We start from the raw sequence: 14,982 nt of genomic DNA on the forward strand, positions 1-14,982 counted from the left end.
AAGCAGATTCGATGCATGAGCTGTTAAGCTGATTGTGCGATAATTCTCGCACTTGTCAGCTCTTGCCGTCTTCGGAATTGTGTGGATGATGCTTTTTCGAAAGTCAGATGGTATGTCTACAGACTCATTCTACACACCAACGTGAATAGTCGTTTTGTTGCCACTTCCCCTAATGATGGAATGTTATCTATCCCTTCTGCATTATTTGACCGTAAGTCCTCCAAAGCTCTTGTAAATTCCGATTCTAATACTGGATCCGTGTCTCTTCTAAATCGACTCCTGTTTCTTCTTCTATCACATCAGAAAAATCCTCACCCTCATAGAGGCTTTCAATGTATTCTTTCCACCTATCTGCTCTCTCCTCTGCATTTAACAGTGGAATTCGCGTTGCACTCTTAAAGTTACCACCGTTGCTTGTAATGTCACCAAAGGATGTTTTGACTTTCCTGTATGCTGAGTCTGTCCTTCCGACAATCATATCTTTTTCGATGTCTTCACATTTTTCCTGCAGCCATTTCGTCTTAGCTTAACTGCACTTCCTGTTTATTTCATTCCTCAGCGACTTGTACTTCTGTATTCCAGATTTTCCCGGAACATGTTTGTACTTTCTCCTTTCATCAATCAACTGAAGTATTTCTTCTGTTATCCATGGTTTCTTCGCAGCTACCTTCTTTGTCCCTATGTTTTCCTTCCCAACTTCTGTGATGGCCCTTTTTAGAGATGTCCTTTCCTCTTCAACTGTGCTGCCTACTGCGCTATTCCTTATTGCTATATCTATAGCGTTAGAGAACTTCAAACGTATCTCGTCATTCTTTAGAACTTCCGTATCCCACTTATTAGCTCATTGATTCTTCCTGACTAATGTCTTGAACTTCAGCCTACTCTTCATCACTACTATATTGTGATCTGAGTCTATATCTGCTCCTGGGTACGCCTTACAATCGAGTATCTGATTTAGGAATCTCTGTCTGACCATGATGAAATCTAATTGAAATCTTCCCGTATCTCCCGGCCTCTTCCAAGTATACCTCCTCCTCTTGTGATTCTTGAACAGGGTATTCTCTCTTACTAGCTGAAACTTGTTACAGAACTCAATTAGTCTTTCTCCTCTTTCATTCCTTGTCCCAAGCCCATATTATCCTGTAACCTTTTCTTCTACTCCTTCCCCTACAACTGCATTCCAGTCGCCCATGACTATCAGATTTTCGTCCCCCTTTACATGCTGCATTACCCTTTCAATATCCTCATACACTTTCTCCACCTGTTCATCTTCAGCTTGCGACGTCGGCATATATACCTGAACTATCGTTGTCGTTGTTTGTCTGCTGTCGATTCTGATTAGAACAACCTGGTCACTGCACTGTTCACAGTAACTCACCCTCTGCCCTACCTTCCTATTCATAACGAATCCTACACCGGTTATACCATTTCCCTATCACGTTCAAGCTTCTGACATTCGACGCACCGACTCGTAGAACATTATCCTTTTGATGATTACTCAATCCTTTTCTCATGGTAACCTCCCCCTTGGCAGTCCACTCCCGGAGATCCGAATGGGGGACTATTCCGGAATCTTTTGCCAATGGAGAGATCATCATGACACTTCTTCAACTGCAGGCCACATGTCATGTGGATACACGTTACGTGTCTTTAACGCAGTGGTTTCCATTGCCTTCTGCATCCTCATGTCGTTGATCATTGCTGATTCTTACGCCTTTTAGGGGCAATTTCCCACCCCTAGGACAATAGAGTGCCCTAAACCTCCTCCGCCCTCTTTAACTAGGCCGTTGGGAGAATGAGGATCACTTCTTATGCCGGAAGTCTTCGGCCACCAATGCTGATTATTTATCAAAATTTAGGCAGGGGCGGGGATCGAACCCGGGACAGTAGACGTTTTGATTATGAATCAAAGAAGCTACCCCTAGACCACGGGTACGTAGGTCATCCATATGAGTGCTAAAAGCAATTCGTTTAACTTCCGTTACACGATAAATCAGTCAAATCTAAATGGATTAAATTCAACTAAGTACCTGGGAATTACAATTACAAACAACATAAATAGGAAAGAACACATAGAAAACGTTATGGGGAAGGCTAACCAAAGACTGCGTTTTATTGGCAGGACACTTAGAAAATGTAACAGATCTGCTTGTCCATCCTACTAGACTACTGCTGTGAGGTGTGAGATCCTTACCAGATAGGACTGACGGTGTACATAAAAAAGTTCAAAGCAGAGCAGCATTTTTTATACTAACGCGAAATAGGGGAGAGAGCGTCACTGAAATGAGACAGGATTTAGAATGGATATCTTAAAACAAAGGCGTCTTCGTTGCGTAGCAATCTTCTCACGAAATTCCAATCACCAGCTTTCTCTTCCGAAAGCGAAAATATTTTTTTGACGTCGACCTAGATATCGAGAAACGAACACCATGATAACATAACGCAAATCAGAGCTCGTATAGAGAGATATAGATGTTCGCTCTTTCCACGCGCTGTACGAGATTGGAATAATAGAGAATTATGACAGTGGTTCGATGAACCCTTTGCCAGACACTTAAATGTAATTTACAGAGTATCCATGTAGATGTAGATGTAGTGACTCTCCACGTTCGGTGTTTGATAAAGACCATTTAATCACATTAATTCATTTTATAAAAACCTGTTTTAGCAGATTGAAAATATCATTCTGGAAACATTCCCTAGGCTGTTGCTAAGACATGTCTCCGCAGTATCCTTTCTTCCAGCAGTGCTACCGAGCGAGGTTGCGTAGTGGTTAGCACACTGGACTCGCATTTGCGAGGACGACGGTTTAATCCCGTCTCCGGCCATGCTGATTTAGGTTTTCCGTGATTTCCCTAAATCGTTTCAGGCAAATGGTGGGATGGTTCCTTTGAAAGGGCGCCGCCGATTTCCTTCCCTATACTTCCCTAAACCGAGCTTGCACTCGTCTCTAATGACCTCGTTGTCGACGGGACGTTCAACACTAACCACCACCGCCACCACCAGGAGTGCTAGTTCTGAAAGGTTCACACAAGGGCTTCTGTGATGTTTGGAAGGTAGGATACGAGGTACTGGCAGAACTGAAGCTTTGTGGACGGGTCATCAGTCGTACTTGGGTAGCTCAATTGGTAGAGCACTTACCCGCGAAAGGCAAAGGCCCCAAGTTCGACTCTCGGTGCGGAACACATAATTAATCTGCCAGTAAGTTTCAGTAAAGTATTTCTTTCGCCCTCGTACCTTACATTATTTGCGATAATGTAAATGCACAGGTTTGACGTCATTTTCCTTTGTGACACTTCTCCAGCTTATTCTGCTTAGAAATGTAAACACTTTAAGATTTCTAGTGGCACTTTCTTCACAAACCTAAATAAATTCATGCCACTACTGCACACTCTGAAAACATTTAGATATGCATAGATATCAAATGTTGCGCAACAAAGAGCTTCGCTGAAGATTGCATTTCTGATCGGCTCTTAACTTCAAATATAGCACTGTTCGACTACAAGGGCGCGTTGAAAAGTAATGCCTCCGAAATTTCTTTTATTTTGTTTTCAGTATCGGCTGTTACGTTACACCGATATTAACCGGTAGACTTTTCCGCATCGCTAACGCAAGTTGCAACCCTCTGCCGCTAGATGGATCCTAACTATAGTATGCAGCATAGCGATGTGTAACGTAACAGTGTCAGCGTACTGCGAGACACTCAGAAACCTGAAAGCGCGAATTCCAAGAGTTTGTCCGCATATGGAACACCCTGTCCTTCAGCACGACAATGCCAGACCACACACGAGCGCTGCGACATCTGCAAGAATACCACGTCTTTGGTTCGCCGTTATCGACCATCCTCGATGCAATGTCGACTTGGCTCCATCCAATTTTCAGCTGTTTCAAAACCTTAAAGAACACCTTTGAGGACTTCAATTTGATAGCGATGAAGCGGTGCCACCAGAGGTGAGAGCGTGGCTCCGTCAACTAAGTAAAACATTCTGTAGTGACGATATTAACAAATATGTACCTCGTTGGAAGAAATGTGCTATTCGCCGCGCTGCCTACGTTCAGAAATAAATGTGTAGGCATGAGAAATGAAGATGCATTATCTTCATAAGGTTGGATTATTTAAAAAGTTGTAAAGAGTTTTCACATAGAAAATCGGAGACATTACTTTTTCGTACGCCCTATTAGTTCACACTATTTGCGGGGTAATCTTTCTGCTTGTGGAATTGTTGGTATTGCAAGGTTCACAAAATTTGCCATGAGAATAAATTATGCAATAGTAACCCCTTTAGTAATAATCTGAGCTGCATCTCTCAGTGAATACCAGTGAAGGCATAAATTACAACTCTTCTTAATAATATATTTCCTCTTTCGCCACCCTTGTAGACATGAAGAACGACTAAAGGTGCAAACCTTTAGTAGTCTCACTGTTCGGGTATTTCACTCCGTTCCATTGGTAATCTTTCTGCTTAGACTTCCGTTGGTGTTTATACTAAAGTAGCAAACCTATAGTAGTTCTTCATTTCGACAGAGGTGCGAAACGAATCATTTATGCCCCTGATGTTATTGTGAGAGAGAAGCCAACGAATAAAGGGAGCAAAGGAGCGTCCTGATGACATCCTGGTATTTAAAAACAGAACACTAGCACAGTTGGGAGGATACTCTTATAGTGCCATTTACACCTGAGAGGCTTTTTCAAACAGATAGTTTACGGGAAGATAATTACATATAAATGTCTATAGTTTAATTCTCTGTTAACAACAGACCAGCCGGGAAATTCTGTTTTTGCTCTGTGTTGTTTGTCATTTCCGTTATTAAGTATTGTTTCTTGTTCAAGCGGTGGAGCAAAACTCCCAATTACATTTTTCTAGCCATAGCCACCATTATATTAAAGTGGATGTAGTATTTCGGCTCTTCACTGCTTCCAACGTCCTTTGATAATCCACTCAGTTTCTCCACACGCTGTAGCCAATCATCTAAGAAGTTATCCTTCTGGTCTTCCGGAACTCGGTTCAGGAATGGACATACTGACTTCAGAAAATCTAAAAAAATAAAAAGGCAAATATTAGACGACGATGATAAAACCACAAAGCATACAAATGTTATATTTGAATAATGGTTTAAGATATCGAAAGCAGCATTTTACCAAGACAAAGTTCGCAAATGAAGGATGTTCTACAGTATGTTCAATGCTTCAGACTGTATCTATCGAGGCACTCTTAATTAGTGGTTTATTCATCCATAGACCATTTATAGACTGTGTCAGACATGTTATCTTAGTAGAAAAACCAAAGAATTTAAAAAAAATTGAAGGTATAGCTATAGAGAGCCTACACAATTAATTTTTCCCTTTATTGTCTTCTTTTATTCATTGTGTTTCGTAGTAAACGTCAAGACGTTCAGATAGTAGTTCTACGTGAAAATTAATTTTTCATTGTTTATGTTTACAATTATCTATGCTATAAAACTGCCCAGTTTAGACAACACTGGACGATTTTTTTCCACCGTGTACAAAGTCTATGCATTGATCAATGTTCACGTGAGCCAGGCTGCATCCGAAGTGTCAAAGGCAGCATGAATATCCTCCTTCCTTGTCTGCATACCATCAAGTAGCCACGACGTAACCCTTGGAATCATCAAAGGCACTTCTTCCAGTAAGGGAGGCAAAGTCACAAAGGCAGCCGCAAGAAACGCCGATAGTTCCGGCCCGTTAGGCAACGCTGAAGGAAGACTGGCCCACACATTCCGGATGCTCTGATGCTGATAATTTGCTGTCACCATACCATGGGGGTTCTGCATATTATGGCACAGATCACTCATACGAAAGTTGAACATACCACTCCTCGTAAAGGTGGTCTCAGCTGTGAATAGGGCAGGCGACACAAATCCCAGAGTCGTGGTTGCCTGGTGAAGAAACCAGCGACGAAATTGCTCCCGATGTGGAAAGTATGTCTCTAGAACGCCTTGCACACGTCTGAAGTGATGAGGGTAGTAACAACTGATATAGAGAAAGTTCCACACGCTCGTCTGACTTACCCCTTACTGGCGGGGAAACCGAATGGTACGGTCGCCTTCCTGATGTGTTAATCATATTTTCTTCCAACTCTGGTATTCGAACATTTCGGGTACGTTCTTCATGGTTTCCTGTTTTTATCTGCCAGGAAGTTTCATATCAGCGCACAATACCCTGCAGAGTGAACATCTCAGTCTGGAAACATCCCCCAGGCTGTGGCTAAGCCATGTCTCCGCAATATCCTTTCTTTCACGAGTGCTAGTGCTGCAGGGTTCGCAGGAGAGTTTCTGTAAAGTTTCGGAGGTGGGAGGCGAGGTACTAGCAGAAGGAAAGCTGTGAGGAGGGGGCGTGAGTCGTGCTTGGGTATCTCAGTTGGTAGAGCACTTGCTCGCGAAAGGCAAAGGTACCGAGTTCTAGTCTCGGTCGCGCACACACTTTTAATCTGCCAGGAAGTTTCATATCAGCGCACACTCCACTGCAGAGTGAAAATCTCATTCTGGAATATTAATTTTGATAGTGATGATGTACAATAACAGAATTTCCAGTTTGGGTGCTTCACAGTACTCATTGGTAATCTGGAATCACTGAAACAAAGTAAATACTACACGATGCAGATAGATGATTACTGTTACAATCGTTTTGATAATCATTTCCTTTCATCATGAGTGTAGTGTGTGGCTCACTAATAACTTCTACTTTTTATGTACTATTGCTTTAGGCTTTACACAATTCTCATATATACGTATATAAAAACCAGTAATCTAGAACTGAGCAAGAAACTTAGCTGAGAATATAGACAATAGTGTTGCTACCGTGCAGGGACAGTTACAGAAATATGAATCTGTTAATGGTGAGGTTACCATGAAATTCAATGTATTTAGCTTTCAGTAGAAGTGGGATTTCCACACAAAATTTGATGTAAGAATTTGTAATGTTGAGACTACACTTTCCATTGTTACACAGAATTGGTTAATCTCTGGCGGATGTTAATGAAGAAATAAGCAGTTGCAAAATAATTTTCAAAGTTTTAGCGAAGAGTTTTAAAAGGATAAAACGAAAGTGGAACCAAATCAAGCAGTAGTTACTCACATTTAAGAACAAATTGCAAGTCATGCTACATTAAAACCGGTGTTAGAAGATAATTCTGAAAAGTCAAGGCTTAGTTTAAAAAAATGTCAGAGGGTAAGGAAGAGATTACTAAAATGGATAAGAAAGTTCATGAATTAGGTTATTACTGTTATGGTTTTACTCTATTTGTGAGTATGAACAGATGATATCACTGTTGAGGTTTAAGGTAACGAAGATGGAAATTACCAGGAGGAAGAGGGAATTAGGACAAGATTGTCTATGACTGAAGAAAGGTTAAGTGAAGGTACTGCATGTCGCTGTTACAGTAGGCATCACGTACTGCACATTGATATGGATTCAGATCATGAAGACGTACCAGATCTTTTGTGCCATTACGGATTTGAAGAACCAAGTGTAGTCATAGAGATCTTGATGAAGGGAATGAAATTTATGAGGGTGGGTCTGAATTTGCTTATAGTAATTCCTTACATGTCTGGAATACAGCAGTTGTCATTCATCCTCATGTTTGTTGCAGCAATTTGATTTTGTACTTCTGCCTAGTCTCCCTGCTGGCGAAAAGACTGAATTTGTGTACAGTTACTTGGAAAGTGAATTTTCTGTGCAGATACATATATTGACTAGAAATTGTGAATCCTTTGAGGTGTTTAGGCCTATATGCCTGCCTGCTTATTGGTCTGAGGCAGCACAACACTGACCTAAACACGGACTTGTAATGATGTAAAATTTTTGCAATTGTGGTTTATACAGTCCTGCTTGATTATTTGAACATGTTGTTGTTGTTGTTGTTGTCTTCAGTCCTGAGACTGGTTTGATGCAGCTCTCCATGCTACTCTATCCTGTGCAAGCTGCTTCATCTCCCAGTATCTACTACAACCTACATCCTTCTGAATCTGCTTAGTGTACTCATCTCTCGGTCTCCCTCTACGATTTTTACCCTCCACACTGCCCTCCAGTGCTAAATTTGTGATCCCTTGATGCCTCAAAACATGTCCTACCAACCGATCCCTTCTTCTAGTCAAGTTGTGCCACAAACTTCTCTTCCCCCCAATCCTATTCAATACCTCCTCATTAGTTACGTGATCTATCCACCTTATCTTCAGTATTCTTCTGTAGCACCACATTTCAAAAGCTTCTATTCTCTTCTTGTCCAAACTAGTTATCGTCCATGTTGCACTTCCATACATGGCTACACTCCAAACAAATATTTTCAGAAATGACTTCCTGACACTTAGATCTATATTCGATGTTAACAAATTTCTCTTCTTGAGAAACGCTTTCCTTGCCATTGCCAGTCTACATTTTATATCCTCTCTACTTCGACCATCATCAGTTATTTTACTTCCTAAATAGCAAAACTCCTTTACTACTTTAAGTGTCTCATTTCCTAATCTAATTCCCTCAGCATCACCCGATTTAATTTGACTACATTCCATTATCCTCGTTTTGCTTTTGTTGATGTTCATCTTATATCCTCCTTTCAAGACACTGTCCATTCCGTTCAACTGCTCTTCCAAGTCCTTTGCCGACTCTGACAGAATTACAATGTCATCGGCGAACCTCAAAGTTTTTACTTCGTCTCCATGAATTTTAATACCTACTCCAAATTTTTCTTTTGTTTCCTTTACTGCTTGCTCAATATACAGATTGAATAACATCGGGGAGAGGCTACAACCCTGTCTCACTCCTTTCCCAACCACTGCTTCCCTTTCCTGCCCCTCGACTCTTATGACTGCCATCTGGTTTCTGTACAAATTGTAAATACACTTTCGCTCCCTGTATTTTACCCCTGCTACCTTTAGAATTTTAAAAAGAGTATTCCAGTCAACATTGTCAAAAGCTTTCTCTAAGTCTACAAATGCTAGAAACGTAGGTTTGCCTTTTCTTAATCTTTTTTCTAAGATAAGTCGTAAGGTCAGTATTGCCTCACGTGTTCCAACATTTCTACGGAATCCAAACTGATCCTCCCCGAGGTCCGCATCCACCAGTTTTTCCATTCGTCTGTAAAGAATTCGCGTTAGTATTTTGCAGCTGTGACTTATTAAACTGATAGTTGGGTAATTTTCACATCTGTCAGCACCTGCTTTCTTTGGGATTGGAATTATTATATTCTTCTTGAAGTCTGAGGGTATTTCGCCTGTCTCATACATCTTGCTCACCAGCTGGTAGAGTTTTGTCATGACTGGCTCTCCCAAGGCCGTCAGTAGTTCTAATGGAATGTTGTCTACTCCGGGGGCCTTGTTTCGACTCAGGTCTTTCAGTGCTCTGTCAAACTCTTCACGCAGTATCGTATCTCCCATTTCGTCTTCATCTACATCCTCTTCCATTTCCATAATATTGTCCTCAAGTACATCACCCTTGTATAAACCTTCTATATACTCCTCCCACCTTTCTGCCTTCCCTTCTTTGCTTAGAACTGGGTTGCCATCTGAGCTCTTGATATTCATACACGTGGTTCTCTTTTCTCCAAAGGTCTCTTTAATTTTCTTGTAGGCAGTATCTATCTTACCCCTAATGAGATAAGCTTCTACATCCTTACATTTGTCCTCTAGCCATCCCTGTTTAGCCATTTTGCACTTCCTGTCGATCTCATTTTTGAGACGTTTGTATTCCTTTTTGCCTGCTTCATTTACTGCATTTTTATATTTTCTCCTTTCATCAATTAAATTCAATACTTCTTCTGTTACCCAACGATTTCTAGCAGCCCTCGTCTTTTTACCTACTTTATCCTCTGCTGCCTTCACTACTTCATCCCTCAGAGCTACCCTTTCTTCTTCTACTGTATTTCTTTCCCCTATTCCTGTCAATTGTTCCCTTATGCTCTCCCTGAAACTCTGTACAACCTCTGGTTCTTTCAGTTTATCCAGGTTCCATCTCCTTAATTTCCCACATTTTTGCAGTTTCTTCAGTTTTAATCTACATGTCATAACCAATAGATTGTGGTCAGAGTCCACATCTGCCCCTGGAAATGTCTTACAACTTAAAACCTGGTTCCTAAATCTCTGTCTTACCATTATATAATCTATCTGATACCTTTTAGTATCTCCAGGGTTCTTCCACGTATACAACCTTCTTTCATGATTCTTAAACCAAGTGTTACCTATGATTAAGTTGTGCTCTGTACAAAATTCTACAAGGCGGCTTCCTCTTTCATTTCTTAGCCCCAATCCATATTCACCTACTATGTTTCCTTCTCTCCCTTTTCCTACACTCGAATTCCAGTCACCCATTACTATCAAATTTTCGTCTCCCTTCACTATCTGAATAATTTCTTTTATTTCATCGTACATTTCTTCAATTTCTTCGTTATCTGCAGAGCTAGTTGGCATATAAACTTGTACTACTGTAGTAGGTGTGGGCTTCGTATCTATCTTGGCCACAATAATGCGTTCACTGTGTTGTTTGTAGTAGCTTACCCGCATTCCTATTTTCCTATTCATTCTTAAACATACTCCTGCATTACCTCTATTTGATTTTGTGTTTATAACCCTGTAGTCACCTGACCAGAAGTCTTGTTCCTCCTGCCACCGAACTTCACTAATTCCCACTATATCTAACTTTAACCTATTCATTTCCCTTTTTAAATTTTCTAACCTACCAGCCCGATTAAGGGATCTGACATTCCACGCTCCGATCCGTAGAACGCCAGTTTTCTTTCTCCTGATAACGACATCCTCCTGAGTAGTCCCCGCCCGGAGATCCGAATGGGGGACTATTTTACCTCCGGAATATTTTACCCAAGAGGATGCCATCATCATTTAATCATACAGTAAAGCTGCATGTCCTCGGGAAAGATTACGGCTGTCGTTTCCCCTTGCTTTCAGCCGTTCTCAGTACCAGCACAGCAAGGCCGTTTTGGTTAATGTTGCAAGGCCAGATCAGTCAATCATCCAGACTGTTGCCCCTGCAACTACTGAAAAGGCTGCTGCCCCTCTTCAGGCACCACACGTTTGTCTGGCCTCTCAACAGATACCCCTCCGTTGTGGTTGCACCTACGGTACGGCCATCTGTATCGCTGAGGCACGCAAGCCTCCCCACCAACGGCAAGGTCCATGGTTCATGGGGGGGTATTTGAACATATGTTATTGAAAAATCAATTCTTATACAGTCCTTATAGTCTCGCTACGTCGATTCGTATCTGTGTAATGAAACTTTTGTCACATTTACACCAAATTATTCTAGCTGCTTGAGTGAAAGATGACTTAGGTTGTCGGAGTTTATTACAGTTATTGGAATTAGATAAAAGTGATGAGAATGCTTCTGGAAGGAGTAATAATCAGTCTGTGTATCTTAACTGAAGTCTACAAGGGATTAGAAATTTCGATCGCGAGCAATATATTGACGACGAAACAGATGTGGAAATGGGAAGTGGTAGCATCGAGATTCATGATGATAGGACAGGTAGAGACGGTTGGAATAGTAGACGCTTTATTTAAAATAGAGGTAGCAGGTTCATAGATTGGAGTAATCACGCAGAGATGAAAAGACTTGCACAACATTGACTAGTGTGGGGAACTGCATCAAACCTGCCATCAGATTGAAGATCACTACAATAACAACAAGAGTGGCGAGGTTTTTGCCATAACTGACCTGTTGATATTACATGCATGCACTATCAACTGAACCAAACACGGGCATATAATTGGAAAGGTACACTTATTTTAACGAGACCATAACCATGTTCAAAGAGTAATAACAATGAAGTCTAAAATACAAATTTTCAGGGAATATTCAAAGGGCAGATGCGATTAATTTTGGAATGTTAGCACCATGGAATAAATAAACAACGGCTATCCTGCAATGTCTGGCACTGGCGTTTGTTTAGCATTTCTGCAATGCTCTCTCGTCTACTTAACGCGCTGCTCCTTACTGGCTCTACCTGGTCTGTTGACCCAACTTGGTAAGGATCTTAGACTGATGAGCAGAACTCGCGAGTAAGCTTAAGAGTGTTTTGTAAGGTACTCGCTTCGTGAATGAATTACATTTCCTCAAGATTCTTCCTTTACTTAATTCTAGATGAGTGGTCGCAAACATTTCTCTTTAAGAGCCAATACTTACATTGTTGGGCGGTAGTTAATTCTGTTTTAGTGGTCGTCATACTTTTCTGTAGAACAGCCAATACTGGCATTGTGGGGTGTGTGATGCCATGACTAACAACGATATATAACTTATTTCTTTCTTTTACTACCTTGTACTCCATAGATATGTTTCTGATGACGTAGGATATTTTCATTTGGCTATATAGTGTACCACATGGAGTGTGTGTGCCTCTATCGGACATTCTTGTGTTACACATGTTTAAAATCTGACTTTATGGTGGATGTTCTAAACGGACGTTGTATTATGCAAACGCTGTTGGTTTTGGAGAACGATGAGTGTGGCAGTGACAATGCCCTCGTGAACAGACAGTATAGTCGTCGGTTTAGAATTGAGCAGCATTACATAAATTGTGAATCTAATATTGCGCCTTTTCTTGACTACGATATATGACATGTGCTAAAACACTAACTGCCAATGTGGAAACTGTGAACTGTTTTGCTATATTAGTGACTGTTTTCGTGAGAAAAGTGTTATTGTCAACCATGACTGTTAACGGTAGACTGGGAAAGTATAGCAAGTGAAAGGTTAATTTAAACACGATGTGGACTGTGCCAAAATATCCCCTGTGAAAGTTGCAGGTGAACTAATACCACCTTCAGGTGCTACAGCAGCAGTTACTTTGCTCCGGCCTACGACAAATGGATGCTACGTCACTTATTACCACTGCCAGCCAAAACAGCATGAAAAGAACGAGGATATTTTAATGCCAGGGACATGACTGGATGAACTTACAATAGTCATATCAGCAACTTCACATTGCTTACACCGCCGTCGCCACAGCACGACGAACCGGAATAGATAAAACTCAAAAAATGTTCCCCACTTCGAGAAACACAATTGTAAGCAATTTAATTGCTTTATGCTCTGTAGCAGACTAATGTTTGTAATTAAAAGTAGTGTATTGTAAAGATTGTTCACCTTTAATGATCGTTGACTCGATCACTAACAGCAGTAACTCCCATCATCTATTTGGTTTCGCTTTTCAGTGTATTTGTAATAGTCGTTGCATGCACTTTAAATGTGAACATTTTTAGGTTACGCTTTACCTTGACTGTTACAGACATTAAATGAAACAAAAATGTCACTGTTACCAGTCACCGTTTTATTTATTTCCACGACGCGTTTAGAAGGTTTAAACCTCCATCATCGGGTGGATTTACATTAGTAAGTATTACATTTGTATGATTTTTGGAGGAACTTGTGACACTGCCTTCAGTGGTCACAGGTTCCTTTTGCTGTCGTAACACATCACGTGTATACTGCCACATTTGTAAACAAATATGCATGCATTGTACGTGTCTTTTGGAAGGGTGTGCTTCGATGTGTATATACAGTAATTTAGACAGGAGAATTTATGTGTTGCATTGGCGAAATGTGGCCAGAAGTGTAAGGTGAGGCATCTTCCATTGAAGTTATTTACACCGACCAATTACTAAGATGTAGCTTATTCGCCATTGGTTCAAGTTAGCGTATTAGAAGAAACTTTGAATCCGACAACTGTCATAGTACGCGATTTTAATGTAATATTTCCATTCATTCATGTTTAGATGCATATTGATCAGGGTTTAACTATTACTGGTAAGCAAAGCTACAGTACATTGTGTCATTATTTATCAAATTATCTTCAGATTGTTTTACTGTTTTCCAACATCAAAGGATTTTATCATCAGTATTTTAACAGGGTCGGGAAACTTCTCATATAGAGGTGTGCTTTTGAAGTTTCCGGAAGTAAAACGGGTTCGTGGGGTTTACACAATATTAATTTATTTCATGTAGTTTTTCTTTAAACCATTTCTGATTACAGCTTCACGGTCATAGTCAATCTCCAGGAATCATTTCCTTCACAGGTGGCACCTGGGGCCGCATATGTACTGATATTATTATTAATCAGAAACCTACACGTTACACACCTACAATATACTAGCTGTAGAAAGGCCATGATTAGTTGGATGCTGTTCTCACCCCCCCCCCCCAAAAAAAAAAAAAAATTCTGACCGGTGGAAGTCGGCACCATTCGACTTCGTGTCGACTGTTCTCTTTTCGAGACTACTGCCACCATCACCGACCCCAGAGTTGTGACCCTGTAATTAATTGCATGACGAAGTGTTGTTGTCTTGTGTGTCAGCAAACGATTAATTGACTAATAACAGCAACTTTACGTATGTTTAAATGATGAGTACCCAGCATTTCCCTGATATGTATTTGTACCATTCCTCTACTATTTCATCTCTGCCTTCCTCATCTCTCTCTGTCCTTTTCCTCTTCCTTATTCTCTGTCTCTATTTTCTCCACCTGTCTGTCCACCTCCTCCATCCAAAAGTCCTAGGAGGATAAAAATAACAGGGAGACCAAGAGATGAATACCCTAAGCAGATTCAGAAGGATGTAGGTTGCAGTAGTTACTGCTTTCCGTGGTATTAATACATGTTCGTTTTGAGAGTGCCCTTCTAAATGTTAACCTGCTTTCCTTTTGTTGTTGATGGATTACTTACCGTATTAGAGTAAGGGAACTGAATGCTATTGAAGGTTCAATCTGCCTCGTTGCAGTACACCATATAAGACGGCAGTCAGAATTTGCTCACATTTGTTTTATTGGAGGCCATAGTGTAGATCTGGGAGCATGTCTGACAATTTTGTAATGACTGGATGTGTTACAAGAATTTATTTAAAGATTTTAGTAATTGTACTGAACAAGATGTCTTACAGAATTGATAAATATTGTCCTAAATGTCTGAGCTAATAAATATTGACGGACAGCTTCACAGGATTGCGTGAATTCCGATGCTAAGA

General features: G+C 40.7%; 1 protein-coding gene across 1 annotated transcript in view; it reads right to left on the bottom strand.

Annotated features, from left to right (window-relative positions):
- The window catches only part of LOC126335158 (juvenile hormone acid O-methyltransferase-like), a 54,823-nt gene that overhangs the window by 16,242 nt on the left and 23,599 nt on the right, over positions 1 to 14,982 (bottom strand). The window contains exon 6 of the mRNA XM_049998132.1: positions 4,856 to 5,036. Within this exon, the coding sequence (XP_049854089.1) occupies positions 4,856 to 5,036 (181 nt within the window). The remainder of the gene's footprint in view (positions 1 to 4,855; positions 5,037 to 14,982) is intronic.

This window comes from Schistocerca gregaria, chromosome 2, assembly GCF_023897955.1.
Source record: "Schistocerca gregaria isolate iqSchGreg1 chromosome 2, iqSchGreg1.2, whole genome shotgun sequence".
Classification (NCBI taxonomy): Eukaryota; Metazoa; Arthropoda; class Insecta; order Orthoptera; family Acrididae; genus Schistocerca; species Schistocerca gregaria.